Consider the following 15,185-nt stretch of genomic DNA (forward strand, 5'->3'; position numbering starts at 1 on the left):
GCCCATTGAGAGGCGAGAGGCCGCAGATTGAGACTTCTAAGCAAAGATTTGTATGATATTGTCATCTGCCTATGATTCAGTTAAAGTTGTGAATTGGACGATTGATCCTTTTCCCTCTCTTGCTCTGGTTGTTTGATAATATTGGAGAGGTGTGCTGCTTCTTTGTTTGCTGAGTCTTTAAGTAATTACATTTTAAATTAATACAGAAAAAAGTTATTACATAGAGATGCAGAATTTTAAATATTTTGAGCAGAATTTCCCTAGATATTCACTGTAAGAGGGTCCTTCCACTCGCGCTCTCTACTCCCCTGGCCACTTTGCCCTCTCAGGCCCCAACTCCTCCACCTGCCAGTATCTCTCCCCTCCACCCCTAGGCTCAACCCCTTCCACTCTATTGCCAGTCCCAGAGTTTGACCCCGTTCTCAGTATGGCCCCTCACACAGGCTCCCTCTGTCCCTCCTTCTCTCACACACATGCTCCCTCTCTCTAGTACACATACACACACCCTCATACAGGTGCCCTCACTCTCTCACACACATGCATCCCTCATACAGGGTCCCTCTCTCTTGCATACAATCCCACATAAGCTCCCTTTCTCTCTCACACATACAACCTATGTCTCTCTCTCACGCACCCCTTCACACAGGCTCTGTCTCACACATACACAATCCCTTCATACAAGCTAGCACGCTCACATACACACGATCCTTTTTTCATACACACAAGCTCCCAATCTCTCACACACACACACACACTCTGTCACAATCACCTCATATAGGGTCCCTCTCTCTGAAACCCACACTTAAGCATTCCCCCTCCCCGCTCTCTCACCTCCCATGCTCTCACCCCCTCCCTTCTCCTCTCTCTCACACACATTCTCTTTCACCAGGACCTTCATCTTCGCGTGCTGTCTTCATTTGTGGCATGCCGAGGTCTCCTCTGCCATTTTCTGTGCAGAATTCTGCGCTCCGCGGTAGCGCAAAATTCCCCCAGGACTAAACTAGGGACCTTCTGCATGGCAGTGCACAGCACTTAGTACCTGAGCCACCTTAATAAAGTGGGAGAGCTTTGCTTTTTCTTCTTCCAGTGAGCAGAATGCGCACAAGAGATTGCAGCCCATGCCCTGGATGAGGGGTACTCAGCTGCCTTCAATGTAGCCTAAGAAGACCCAGCACACATCAGCAAACACATATGCACAAGTCAATTTATTATACACTGTGATATAACAGAAATTTCACACAAACAGGAACTTTGTAAGACAGAGGAAGAGGTGGGATTCATGGCCCCAATTCTGTACACGTAAACAAGTCATAAAACTGCCATATATGTACACAAACAAGCAACACACACACACACACACACACACGTGTGATGCAGATAGATTTTCAGTCCACAACATTAAACGAAGAGGAGTCTCCGGAGGATACTCTGTGTGAGGCTGCGGTTGCATCTCCTCTCATCTGAGCATGCTCCTTGCTACTGAGCAAGATCCTCCTTGACAGCTCTAAGCATTCTTAGTATAAAAGTGGATGGGGAAAAATGCAGAAACCTGACAGAGGCTTCTTGAAGACATTTTTTCAATGCTCCTGTTTCCAAGAAGATGAAAAATAAAAAAGATCTATAATTCTGAGTAATTCTGAATAGGAATTGTGTTCTCTCACTGCATCTTTCAAATTTAACACCGCCTGAACTGTACTCTCTTCCAGCTGACCATTGAAATGTCAAAGAAAGACTAAGAGCTATAAAAGTGTATCTGATTGGCTGCCCACTTTAAAAAAAACCAAAACAAAACAATGGATTTCAACAGAAGTTCTCCTAAGCATGCTCAGAGCACATAGACATAATATGCATAGTATATACAAGCTACAGATAAATATTATCCACAAAACTCAAGTGCTGCTTAGATATTAAAGAATAGTAAATATACACTATACATACACAGACATATACATATATATCCACACAAAATATAAAATACATTAAAACTGTGAAAGCTGCAATAAAAGGAATTAACTGTGCTACATCATTAGTTTTCCACATGTTGAAAAGGCAATATAATATATTTAAAAGGTTTAAACGGAAATACCATTGCATTACACAGATGCACAAAATAAATTCAGAATGTTTCATGCACTGCAAATCCAGGTCTTTAAAAGGTATTATGAAAATATTAAATCAGAATGGGAAATATAAAAACGAAAGATAAAGATTTCATTCCTTTCCTCTTCCACTGCAAATCCACACATGCGCACACATAACAACGTTCATGCAGGAAACACATTCGCATTCGAAGAGATTTCTGCAATAGGAACTGTGCTGCTGCTCCCATTCATCCGAAATCTCACCCCCTATATTTGTTGGCATATATAGATATAGCCTTTCAAGTGTAGCTGGGGGCCTTCCTTTAACCCAAATGGTACCATCTGATGGTGCATTACATGAAAAAACAACAAGCAACACTTACGGACTTACACACTATGGTATGAAAAGGTTTGGGCTGCAGAGTTTCCTAAAGGGGTCTGGAAAGAATAAAGGGCTCTAATTATATTTTATCAGGGACTACACCGTAAACTCAAGGCTTTGGAAACCATGAACAATATAGTCATAGCTCTCTCGTTCATATCTGTAAATATTTGTTAAAGATCTCATCTCTTCATTAATTTACCTAAGGAAAAAAAAAATCTTCTGTAAATCACCACTGTCTCATCCCCCTCCCAGAATTATGTTCAGCCCCTTAAAATCACTCTACGGTCCTTAATGGGAAGTTCAGATTCACATGAGGACAGTCATTACATGGGATGCTGTCGTCAGGACGCCTGCAGCTCTCCGATGAGCCTTCCCCCTCCCCCAAACCTGCATTATACAGCGATTTAACCGTCAGAGCTGGCTAGAAAACTCAAAATCAGTACGGGAGAAAAAAAAAAAAGTCAACTCCACCTCCTACTACCAGCCTCACTCCAGAATGGACACTAACATCCGGGTTTTCCAAAGAAGGTCAAAAGAATGGAAACGCTCACGTCTCACTGGAAAAGGATGAAGTCTTCCTGTCTCTCACTCTCTGGAATGGGGCAAAAAGGTCCACTGAGTTCTAAAAGGGCCTGATACCTGAAAATATTTCCATGTCTTCCACCTCTCCCAATTGCTTATCTGAATCAATACCAAAATCCAGTCGTCTCGCTTGATGAGAAGGGCGCCGAGAGACAAACACAAGGATGGCAGAGACGGTGCAGAGCAGAAAAGACCAATGTTAAGGCCCACAAAATGGGACAAGACAGCTTCCTTATCTGATGCTCAGTCATCTCTTAATTAATTAGTCAAAATCGGACTACAGCCCTCCAAGGATGCACTGCCTCCTCCCAATCCCGACCCTTACTGGAGGAAAGGCAGAGCTCTCCAAGGCCCACCGGTAGCAATGACGAAACAAGGACACTCTTATTTGCTGTAAAATGTCACAGAAAGATGGCGACTCCGCTCCCTCCCTCCCCCTCCCCCCCACCCACTCAAGTCAGTCACGATTCTTTCCTTCCGCACGCACACAGGGATGAATAAGAATGAGAGTGCATATGTCCAGCAGGGTGACCTGGACGACGACTGAGGTGGCAAGGCCCCTGGGAAAAGACCAGAGAACAGCAATGGAGAGCATGACGGAGATGGGCTTTATCTCCTCTTCCGCGGTTCAGTCCCAGCCATTGTCCTTGATCATGTGATTGAGCTCTATGATGTACTTTCCTTCCTTGTACTTCTGACTGCTTTCGTATGCCTGCTCCTGCCAGGGGAAATGAGAGAAGAAGATCGTTGTCATTAAATTCATAGGGAGGCAACAGCACCTATCTAGGAGGGATATCGTGAGCTCAGGCTTTCGAGGGAGGGCCATAAAGTCTCTTGAGAGGCAATAAACAATCTGAGCCACAGGCCACTGCTGTGGGTGTGGAGGTAGAGGGAGAGGGGGGCTCAGAGGATCAGAAAGCAGCTGCGGCATAGGTGAGGAGAGAGCTCTACGGATTCAGCAACTAATGAGGGAGGAGCGCCATGGGGTTCAGAGGGCCACAAACACTTACATATTTCCAGCCCAGCGTGGTCTTGCAGTTTTCACAGTATATATCAGCCACGGCATGCAGTCCTGTGAGCAGTACTCTCTCCTCTGCCGGACCACATCCTACATTAACCCTGCAGAGACCAAGCAAAACACTCAGACGACAGTGCAGAAGGTGAGAGAGGCAAGAAAAAAAAAACAAACAACTTACTGATGAAAGAAGGGCGAGAGGGAAGATAGCGTCGGGGAATGAGACAGCCTGTTGATGTGTTAGGGGCTCCCAAAAGGTGGAAGACAGGAGGAAAATACATGAGAGCAGCACAAAGGAAGAGGAACAGCTAGCTAACAGGATTGCATGCTCCGAAGAAGTGGGGAAAGGTTGGAACATGTTTATGAGAGGGACGAAGGCAGCCTGGGAGTGAGTGAGTGAGTGAATGAGTGAGTGTGTGTGCGTGAGTGTGTGTGCGTGTCCGTCCATCCGTCCGTCCGTCCCGTGGGGGAAAGAGAGGAGGAAGAGAGAGCTTGACGACAGGAAGCCAGGTAGACTGCATACTAATAATTGTATGCAGCAAAGCATGAAAGAGGAGTGACTGCATCTCTGCTGAGAAAGACTGTGGATAGGCAGCGTGGGGCAGGGGGGTATAAAGGAGTCCCACCCTCTTTAACATCTACATCAATAATCTCCCCACACTACTGGTGCTTCTCAGCCCCAAAACTGAAACAAAATAACTAAGGTCAAGTGGCTGCTGTATGCAGACAACCTGCTCATTTTATCACCTGTTCCAGATCTGTAAAAAAAACACAAACACTACTGCAACCCAAGGCCCTCAGGTGGATCTGAAAAAGAGAAATTAGGATTTTCCAGGAAAAGACAAAACCAATCTCCAATACAAATTCAAGTTTTATCTAAACAACCACCAAGAAGTAGAGCACATGCTAGACTTTACATACTGGCTTAATAAGTGCATCTGGGAGCTATAAGTTGGCTATAAAAAAAACCCCCCAAAACATTGTGAAAAAGGGTCTTTTATGCAATCAAAAAATACTTGGCCAGTTTCAACCTTGCAGTAAAACTATTAAAAGCATTTTATAACACCATACAGTCAATTCCCCTATACAGAACTGAAGTATGGGGTCTGCCATTATCAAACATTACACAATGTTACCAAACGCCCATGAGAAATCCTGCCCCTCCAGTTCTGTAAAAATATACTCCATGTCCAATAAAAAGGTGTCACACACAACTTTTTTCTTGATCTTTATTTTATATCTTCTGTACCCTGGAATTCCTTCCTTTTATTACTAATGTATTACTTTGGCAACATAGATAAAGTCGCATGCCAATAAAGTTTCTTAAACCTGAAGAAAAAAAAAGGCAGAGCGAGGCAGGCATGGTGAAGACAGATAGGAAGGGCAGGGGAATTCAAGTAGCTTGGCAGTCTTAGGTTAACCTGCTGCTCCCTCCCTGTCTGACATGCTTTGGGTTCCTCCCTCACCACTCCTAATATATCCGGCCTAAGAACTCACATACGGCAAAACCACAAGTGCCAGGCCTGAGGCCTACCAATCCCCAGAAATACAGTCCCGCTGAAAGCAGCCTCCTGTAGAGCCCGAGCCAGAGAAGGATGCAGAAAGAGAGAGAGAGAACTGGTCTCCGATACATAAAGTATTTTGTACAATACGAGTTCAATGAAGAGATGGGAATTAAAGATTACAGAACAGGATGGTGTACTCACACGGAGTTGAAGAGGTATGCCCTTCCCTGGCTCCCCTGGAAAGACTAAAACGACAAAGGGTAAAAACAAAAAGATCACTTACAAACCCTTCTGTGACTTAAGTCTATAAAACTTTGACTTTTTGGCTATGTTCATAGTGTAGCCAAACACAAGTCTCAGCTATGAGCTGAGAACAGAAACTTCCTGCTGGGGGAAAAAAAAAAAAAAAAGTAGGATATAACCCCCACCCCCGCCGAAAAAAAACCCAACCAGGTCAGGCTGGTGATAGCCTGGCGCCATCTCCTGGGTTTTGCATAACCTTTGCCTCTCCACACCCCCAGCGCCCCACTGGATTATCCCACTATACAATTTTTGTACCATTTTGTAGGCCATTCAATTTGGAATTTAAAAATACCTTACACATTACTTAAACGCATTATTTATGGCCAGAACGTATGATAGCGAAAAACAGCATTACACTGATCGTATTAAGTGTATTGCATTTCATGAGGCCCGTGATGCTGGAGCAACCTTTATTATGAAAAATGTGGATTAAGGAAAAACGAGGTCGAAGCAAAAGCTGGATTCAGAGAACATGGGGCAGGACCACCAAATTCCATAACATTCACATTGGCAATGGTCGACCACTAAAATGTCTCAGGAAAGCCAAAAAACTATTGAAAGTTCCAGCAACAAGCAGAAAAAAAAGCTGTTACCCCGCTTGTTTTAAAGCCATTTTGCAAGCTAACAATGGGCACACCAACTATTAATTATATGTTTAATTCCGTTTTGAATGCTGATTAAAATGGTAGACTGCAGATTTCTGGTTGCTGCTGCAATAGGGGAGGTTAAGGTTATGCAACACCCAGTACATTACTATGTTAATATGCTAATCTACAATATGAAAATGCTTTGTATCATTTGCTACACAATGGATTGCAATTGAGATTTTTTTTTAACTGATACTGTTATATTAATGTTAACAATTGCTTACATTTTTAGTTCCACATATAAATGCCTTCAGTAAACTGCCGGTTACAATAATTATTTAGTTGATCTATACTGCTTTAAATGATGGAAATGTTGCATGAACTGCTTTCTGCTTTACTTATAATGTTTCAATTAATAGCTTTGTAAAACGCAGATGTTTTGTAAGTCAATAAAGTTTATTTTGTTTATAAAAGTAACTTGACGAGAATCTCTGGTTTCTTTAGATTGTTTCCCTATCATGATGTAAATTTCCCAAGGAAACTCCTTTTGAGTTTGCGGCCAAATTGCCCAGCCCTTTTTAATCAAAGCATGAGGTGAGAGCATGTTCTCTCATTTTAAATCATTTTTTAAAAAAAAGATAATTGGGTTATGAATGTAATAGGAAAGATGCAAAAATGGACAGTAACCGGGGTTGAAGCCCTGCCCACCGCTGAAGCTACTGCTCAAAAGTTTCAAACTTGTGTACATTCAACCCCCTTTTTGTGTCTGTTTTCAGTCTATTTTTAAATCGGTAGACGCCAGGGCGGGACACCAAAGGCACTTCATGCTGGCCAAGAAAAAAAAACAAAACAAAAAACAAAGAGGCGTGTGCTTCACATCCCGTGGACATTTGTGCAAAAAACCCCCCAAAAAAAATGTACAGTCCACCAACAAAACCAGATGCCTAGTGTGTTCTCAGACAACCAGCTTATGATGCTGCGAATGCTGCTTTTCTAAACGAACACTACAGAAAAAGGTAAAAGAAAGGCAGACTGAAGCTGGAGTCCCTGAAAATTGCATCCTAAATCGAAATAATGTTATAAATGGGGGATTGGTTCCAGCACCCTAGTTTCACCAAAATAACCCAAAATATAGCAATGCAGGCAGTACAGCTACATTTTAAAGCATTACATTTTTGTATGTCTGAAGAGGAAACTCGCCCAGGCTTTGCACTGTCGCTCTGAGGAGAGGAGGTCTCCGGCACTCTGCCGGGCCCCATGGTCGTTATACACCAACAACATGTGCATGCTGGAAGGCACTTGGGCATCTTAAACTCAAAACAAATGTTGCAAGTTGGAATATGGGTGTCAATTTAGAAAGCCAAGAGCCAGGTGTGAGCCATAAGCTGAGAACAGTCTCTTCTTGCCTAATGCCCAAGACTGAGAGGGTTAATGCCCTGCCACCTGACCCGGGGGGGGGGGGGGGCCCAGGGAATATGATGAGGTAACAACCATCGCTAAAGCAGAAGGATTAAACATTAGCTGACCCTGCAGCATCTCCCAGCCGGAGGACAAGCGGCTCAAATCCTGAGACTTACTGCTTGATGAAAAACTGTTTCACCCTGTGAAGAAGAGGGAAAAAAGCCAGCCCACTTCCTATTCCACCAGCCTGGTGGCTCGGGGGCAGCGCTGCCTGCTACCCTGTGGAGAACCTGGGACCAACTCCTGACTCAGGTCTTCCATTCCCCGGGCTGGCCGGGATGCTGCAGAGGTAGCACTCACAGCCCCTTGGCAGAGGGAATTCCAGTCATATGGCTGGGGCAACCTACATGGAAGGCCTGTGGGGAGTTCTGATGGGGTGTTTATTTTTTTTTGGGGGGGGGGGGGCAGGGGGCGGTTACAACAGCCTCACTAATTTTGATGACTATGGGAATTACAAAACTTGGTGATAAGACACGGAAGGGAGTCTTGCTGTTGGACTGAGTGCTGACCTTGTAAGATTCATATTTAAAAGAGGAGGCCTGAAATGGCTTTACCTGCACGGGAGGTGGAAGATGGTTCTTTTGCTGGTTCTTGGCCGTGCATGAGAAGGATATGGAGGGTCAGGAGCGGGATGAGTGAGGAACTGATGTTGGGTTGCAATATGAGCAAAAGAACCAAAACTGGCCCATTTGGCTCTTTATCTTCCAGCATCTATGTTATCAGGCAATAGCAACACCAAGGGGCTGGGCTTAGGACCTATGGCGGTAGGGGCTCTGGAAGAATCCCTGGTGCACGGACCCCTTCACTCAAAACGGACAGACATATGCAAATAGGGGAAACACCTCCAGCCCTCCCTGTTCCTAAGGGCAGGTGCTAAAGAAGGCTCCCGTCTCTGTAGAAGCCCTTCTCATTAAACTCAAAGCCCCGCAGAGCAGGAGAAAATAGCTGCCTCCCCTCCCCTAAAAAAAAAAAAAGAATGTCCTACACTGTGCTCTGTATATAGAATTCAACCAAAGCATTCTATATCTCCTTTATAAGGTCCACTGCTGCGGACATTTTTGAAAGGAACTAAACAGAAAAAAGCCCTTCCGAGTTAACGTTTGTACAGGATTCTGAGGTCGTTCTACTGACCTGCTTGTCTGTGCGGTATTCTCGTCTTACCTGCATCAGTACGACATCTGTAAAAGGGGTGCTGATGATTTACTCAATATCACAGGGGTGGGCAGCTCCAGTCCTGGAATGCCACGAACCGGTCTGGTTTTCAGTACATCCACAATGAATAATCTGCATACACCGGAGGCAGCTGCATGCAAGTCCACCTCACGTACGTTTATTGTGGATACCTTGAAAACCAGACCGGGCTTATGGCACCCCCAGGACTGACGCCTACCCCTGCAACAACATAACGGCAGGTGCACCTAATCAGGAGGAGCCTTCAAAAAAAGGTTTCCTAAACTTTAGAACTAAACTAAACCCAAATCATTTCAGATCTGATAAAAATCTCAATGAAGAAAAAGAGGAGGATAATTATTTGTTTGTTTAAGACCAATGGCTGAAGTGTCAAATGTCAACCTGTAAAAACAAAAACACACCAGTGCTTCTGCCTCATGGCCTGCCTCCACTTTCCTCTGCTGGGCAGTTTAATGATTAACAGATAAGTCTGCAAACAAGCTCCGGGAGACGGCTGTGGCAGGTACAGACGGCTGTGCCAAACAGAGCCAGCTTGGGTTCCCCTCCCCCCACCACTAGCCCAGCGGGGGGCAGCGACTCACCAAGGACCGACCCGACCCAACACTGAGCTTTCTCAGATTCTCCCTCCCCCACTCCTTGGTATGTGGTCAGCCTTAAAAGACACAGTTTTCTATTAAACGTTACCATATATAACACCACCCACCCATGGGCAGATGCATTCAACATCCAGATTGCGCCTTCCTGATTTCTGGGCTGGAGCGGGCCTACTGCATTAATGAAACCTGGGGATTTTTTTTCCCCCCCCACAGACCTTGTGCTGGCTGATAAACCTCAAACACTATTTACTGCTAATCTGCCACTACCAAGCGCTTCCCTACAAATAATCCCAGCAGCTTCCCATTCGTTGGGAGAAAGCTGATGTAGGGAAGAGGTGGGGGCCTGCGCACCCAACCCAACACTATAGGGACCATCTTTAGGCCTGTGTGGTGCGACTGCTGCCACCTGCAGGGACACCCTCCAGGGCCTCTCCCCTCTGCAGCTGTACTTTTTTGTTTTTGCTCCTGTGCAAAGACGGATCTGCCTGATTTAATGCCAGCAGGCAGCTGGCTGTCCCATCATCACGCAATTCCTGTCCTAACGATGCTGCGTGTTCAGGTATATCAGGGGACACACTGCGTGCTTTGTACGCCACTGTCGGCCTACAGCAAGGCTTCCCAAACGTTGTAAAAGAAGAGCTACATGTGACACTTCAAATCTCTCAGAGAGAAAGAGAAAGAGGGAGGGCCGGAGGGGGAAGACGACAGTCCCCTCGGAGTTTTGATGATCAGGGGAGGAGGGAGATATTCCATTGGCCCTTTCTGTGATTTGAAATGCTGCAGGAGCCTGGAGGCAGGTTTCCCCACAGAGGAATGGCAGATAGTACACATTTTCCCAGGAAGCTACTGACCCTTTATTTATTTAGGGATCCTACCGCCTGCCTCCCCCCCCCCCTTCCTCAGCATCCGCATGTGACGGTGGACGGCAGGGTGATGTGTTTGGGGCATATTCTCTCCCACCTTTACGGCTTTGCAGCTGAAGAAAGAGACCGTACCGGTGCCCACCCCCCAACCCCTCTCTCTCTCTCTGCTGGTGCTGGCTTACCTTGGAGATAAGGTCATCATGGTTTGCCAGATGTGCCCTGCAGTGGACACAGCTGTATCTTCGGCTGCAGTTGTCCAGGTACGCCTGGAAGGTCTTCGGCTTTGTCAGTCTAACCATCCCGGGCAGAGTCGGGGGAAGGAATTTCAGTGAAAGAGGGGGGAGACAGCGATGACCTCTGACCTCCTGCAGTCGATCTGGAGTGAGGAGGAGTACAGAAAGAGAAAGGCGATGTCACACGCAGAACAAAAAGGCAGGAGGACTTCTTTCTGCATTGTAGTTCCAATGCCAGTCTGACTATCTGTGTCTCACTGTCTCAGTCTACTCCTCTCTCTCTCTCTCGCCCTCTGTCTGGATACCTCCAGATTGTTTTCTTTAGCTTGACCTTCCACTGCCCATGGACGGATGCAGTACTTTGGCCCAGACCTCTTCCCCTCAATATGGTTATACAGCGCAGGACTATAAATACAGGAACCCAATCGCTGAGGAATCCAAGGTGGGAGGGGAGAGCGAGACTAATTCAGACACAGAGAGAAAGACAGGGCGAGGGGGAAATCTGTAGTCTGGGGACATGAGGAGATGCACAATTTCAGGGAAGAGGGAAGGGCGGTAAGACACATGCGCACAGCTCCCGTTGCATGGTCCAGGATGCAAACAGCAGAGGATGGGATCCATGGTCCCGCTAATTGTTTGTGGGCTGTGTGCAGAAAAAGGTTCTCCTGTACAAAGCAGTGCAGAGTGTTCTTGGAAACATCGCTCTAGTTTCCTTTTCTTGTGCATGCTGTGTTTCCCTTGGGTGCTCTGCATGCATGCACAGTCACATGTAACTTATAGGAAACATAAGATGAGATCCTACTCTATATGAATTGTGACACTTTGGACCATGAAGGATATTGTATATGTGGAGATGGCTGGACACATGAAATACTGAATATACTGTACACATGGACTGTAACATGGCAGAATATCAAAATGCTTATTTATAAGCATACATGCTGCCATACACTATGGTTATATGGAACCTGGTATACGAGATGCCTTGGTATTATATATAGATAGATAAATAGATATGAGAGAGAGAGAGAATAGATCCTGACACTAGCAGTTGAAAGCTCATTCATCCCCTTCATCGACCCCCCTTCCTCTGCAACTGTTACCAGTCCCCCTGAGACAGAAACATAGAAACATAGAAATGACGGCAGAAGAAGACCAAATGGCCCATCCAGTCTGCCCAGCAAGCCATGCACTCTTTTTTTTTTTTTCTCATACTTGTTACGCCTGGCTTTCAGTACCCCTTAGTTCCATTTCCCCTCCACCCTACCACCAATGTAGAGAGCAGTGCCGGAACCACATCCAAGTGAATATCCAGCCCAATTAGGGGCAGCAACCGCAGCAACAAGCAGGCCACACCCACGCCCTTGTCCACCCAGACTATGCAACTCAGACCCTGTTGGTCACCGTCCATATACAGATCCCCCCCTTCCACATTCCCCCTGCCGTTGAAGCAGAGAGCTACGTTGGACATGCACTGAAAGTAAAGTATCGGCCCATTTGGTTTTGGGGAAGTAACCGCCGTAACAAGCAAGCTACACCTCGCCTCTTTCTGAATGCAAATCCTTTTTTTTTTTCTTCCACATTTCCTCTTGCTGTTGAAGCCTAGAACAATGATGGAGTCTCATTAACCGGTATGTATGTACATTGAACAAGGGTATTATCTCCAGGTAGTAGCGCTCATTCTCGTGAGCCACATTAACAATCAACAAATATTGAACAAGCCTAATAATTGGCAATACCTATAGCCTATGTCCTCACTGGTAATTTTACATACTCTTACCCACCCCTCTGCTTTTTTTTTTTTTTTTTGGAGATGGCAGCCCTCCATCCTTCCGCTCCATGAAGGTGGTATACCATTGGCATCCCGCTCCGTGAATGCCACTCCAGCCTTCTGCTCCGTGAAGGTGGAACACTCGCCACTGGCATCCCACTCCGTGAATGCCCCTGTGGCCACTGCCGCTCCGTGCAGTGTTCTGCCGCCTCCTCCCACCCCTGGCCTTGCGGGCCCCGGTTATTGATCACTGCGTCCGCTACTTTTTGTGGCTGTGACAACTCCCCCCCCCCCCCCAACAAGACCTTTATTTTGGGCTTCAAGGGCTGCTGCTTCTCCCTTTTACTGCAACAGGTCTAAGGCGATCTCTAGCTCAGCCTTTCTGCGCACTTCGGCGGCGGCGGCTGTGGCGGCAGTTGTGGCTTCCTGTTCTTTTATTCTGAGCCCTTCTATCTTGAGGGCTGCTGCTTGGGTGAGCTGAGGAGATGGTGATACACATGGACTGGAGTGTTATAGACAAGCTGAGGGTGTAATAGAGGGGAATTACAGACAGGTTGGGAGTGCTATACATAAGCCTAGAGGTGTTTCCAATTGGGAGTGTTAAAGATGAACTGAGGAACAACAGATGGTCATAAGCTGTTACAGATGAGTTGGGAGGGGAGAATTTCTCTTTGAACTGCCTGAAACTGGGCTCCAGGCATGAAATCTGCATTCAGGTTAAATATGAAAGTCTTGAGTTTATTTATAATCTATGATTCCCCCTGCCCCACCCCCCACCTGAAGCAGGGGAATATAAAACAGACAGTGGAGCTCTGCCACTCAGTGGGATTCTCAGGGATATCGCTCATTGCTAATGCCTCTAAATACGTGGACATTTTACATGTCAAAATAAGATCTCTCTCTCTACAAACACCCCCAACTGTAGGTGATCAGTGTAGGCTGGTAGCTGTACTACTTGTGTTCAGAAATGTCTGATATATGTAGATCGCCCCTCCATCATTCACTACAACCTTAAAACCAGACATTTAACCTCTTTCTGCTCAGTATTTGCTCAGCATCCTAAGCTTTTTGGGGCAGTGACATTCAAACACCCTGTCATCACCCTCATATAACTGAGTACCATTTTCTTAACATTTGCTAGGTCTTAGCTTATCTAAAAAGATCATCTCCATGTACAAATATTTACAGATAAAAAAAAAAGAGAGAACTTTATGTAGTCAATAGTGTTTCCATTATTTATAGGTTTTATACATACAAACGTATAGATAGTATTTACACACACATGCACATATATGGTAATTCCAACATACATATGCATTATTTCTACAAAGAAACAAAAAATTGCAATATTTTGGAAGCTTTTCAGTAGGGTAAGAACATTTTACAGTTAGTGCTTTCTGTTCCTCCCGACTTGTAAAGGAAAGGCAGGTGAACCTTCAGGAAAAAGGGTCAGAGACCTTCTTAAAAATCAAATCCAAGGGCCGGGCAGAATATAAATCATTAACATCTAATGGCAAATTTGTGGGACAGGCAGGGGTTAATCTCAGGGAATGTTCCATCAGAGCAAGCAATGAAAAAGCGAAGGCCACAACCAGCTTCAAACTTCCTTGTTTTGACAAACAAAGGAAGTGAAGCGGAAGCAAAATTAAAACTTAGAAGCAGAAGAAAAAAAAATGACGTTTTCGTAAAGAACAAAATCAGCCCCAGCTGGGGGACTGAGCACCCTGCTGTTTGGCCTCCAGAAAGAAACCTGCGCTATGCAACAATTTTTTTTCTTAACAGCAGCTCTTTGCAATGGAATAAAACCCTCCCTCCCCCCTTTTTTATATTTCTTAATCCAGCCATCCTCCAAATTCTAATCTTTGCTCCTCTCCTTTACATCCGAATCTATTCCTCACACGATATAGTTAGGCGGTTTTATTATTATTATTTTTTTTTTTTTTGCCAACACTGAAATTTCAGAACAAAAGGGGAGGAGAAAGCAAAGCAAAATGAACAACAGACGCCAGCACGCTTTTCATTTCACGAACATAAAGCCTCGGGGGCTTCGCGGAATACCTTGCCCTGTTTTGGTTTCCCGAATGCCACACAAATTGCGTTTATTTATTGAACGTTTGCCGCCCCGGAGGAGGAACTCACCTGGCCGGGCTGACCTGGGAATTATTTTTCTGGGTAGGACTTGACTTCTCCGGCAGCCCGAGTGCTCTTTAGAAATGCAGCAGGGACGCCATCAGCTGTTCCTCGGTTCCTTGTTTACACGGACAAACCTTCCCCAGCGCCCTCGCTTCACAACATCAACAAGGCGTGACCCAATCGGCGACAGGTATGGAAATGAAGCTGCCAAGCGCAGAAGCCGATTGGCTGAACTCGAGGTCCCCTGCTCTAAAGAAGGCGAGGGCCTTTAAAGCGGTCGCGCGCGGGACTACCCTGATGCAAAAACTGAAACCCGCGCAATGATGTACGCGATATTATTATTTAGTGAAGTTCATATACCGCCTGCAGAGCGATCTGTACCCTCTGTCTGCTCACAAGGCAGTAATTATGTATGAAGCACCCTCACCATACACAACCATAGTATTGTACCCTGGGTGTTTCTAAATGGGATTTCCCAT

At 45.6% G+C, this 15,185-nt stretch overlaps 1 protein-coding gene across 1 annotated transcript; it reads right to left on the bottom strand.

Moving 5' to 3' along the window:
* Positions 1 to 1,186: 1,186 nt before the first annotated feature.
* On the bottom strand, positions 1,187 to 14,908 carry YPEL3 (yippee like 3). The gene is made up of 5 exons (XM_029607008.1): positions 14,713 to 14,908; positions 10,752 to 10,945; positions 5,770 to 5,813; positions 4,059 to 4,167; positions 1,187 to 3,766 (listed from the first exon to the last, which is right to left on the bottom strand). Exons 2-5 carry the CDS (start codon positions 10,866 to 10,868, stop codon positions 3,677 to 3,679), a joined length of 360 nt encoding a protein of 119 aa, XP_029462868.1. The 5' UTR covers positions 10,869 to 10,945; positions 14,713 to 14,908; the 3' UTR covers positions 1,187 to 3,676.
* Positions 14,909 to 15,185: the final 277 nt, after the last annotated feature.

Source organism: Rhinatrema bivittatum, chromosome 6 (genome assembly GCF_901001135.1).
Source record: "Rhinatrema bivittatum chromosome 6, aRhiBiv1.1, whole genome shotgun sequence".
Taxonomy (NCBI): domain Eukaryota; kingdom Metazoa; phylum Chordata; class Amphibia; order Gymnophiona; family Rhinatrematidae; genus Rhinatrema; species Rhinatrema bivittatum.

Coding starts and splice junctions, on each gene's coding strand:
- YPEL3 (XM_029607008.1), bottom strand. CDS start 10,868: ATGGTTAGACTGACAAAGCCGAAGACCTTCCAGGCGTACCTGGACAAC. Junction 4,168..5,769: donor GCATACCTCTTCAACTCCGT/GTGAGTACACCA, acceptor TGGTCTCTGCAG/GGTTAATGTAGGATGTGGTC. Junction 3,767..4,058: donor CCACGCTGGGCTGGAAATAT/GTAAGTGTTTGT, acceptor TTCCCCTGGCAG/GAGCAGGCATACGAAAGCAG.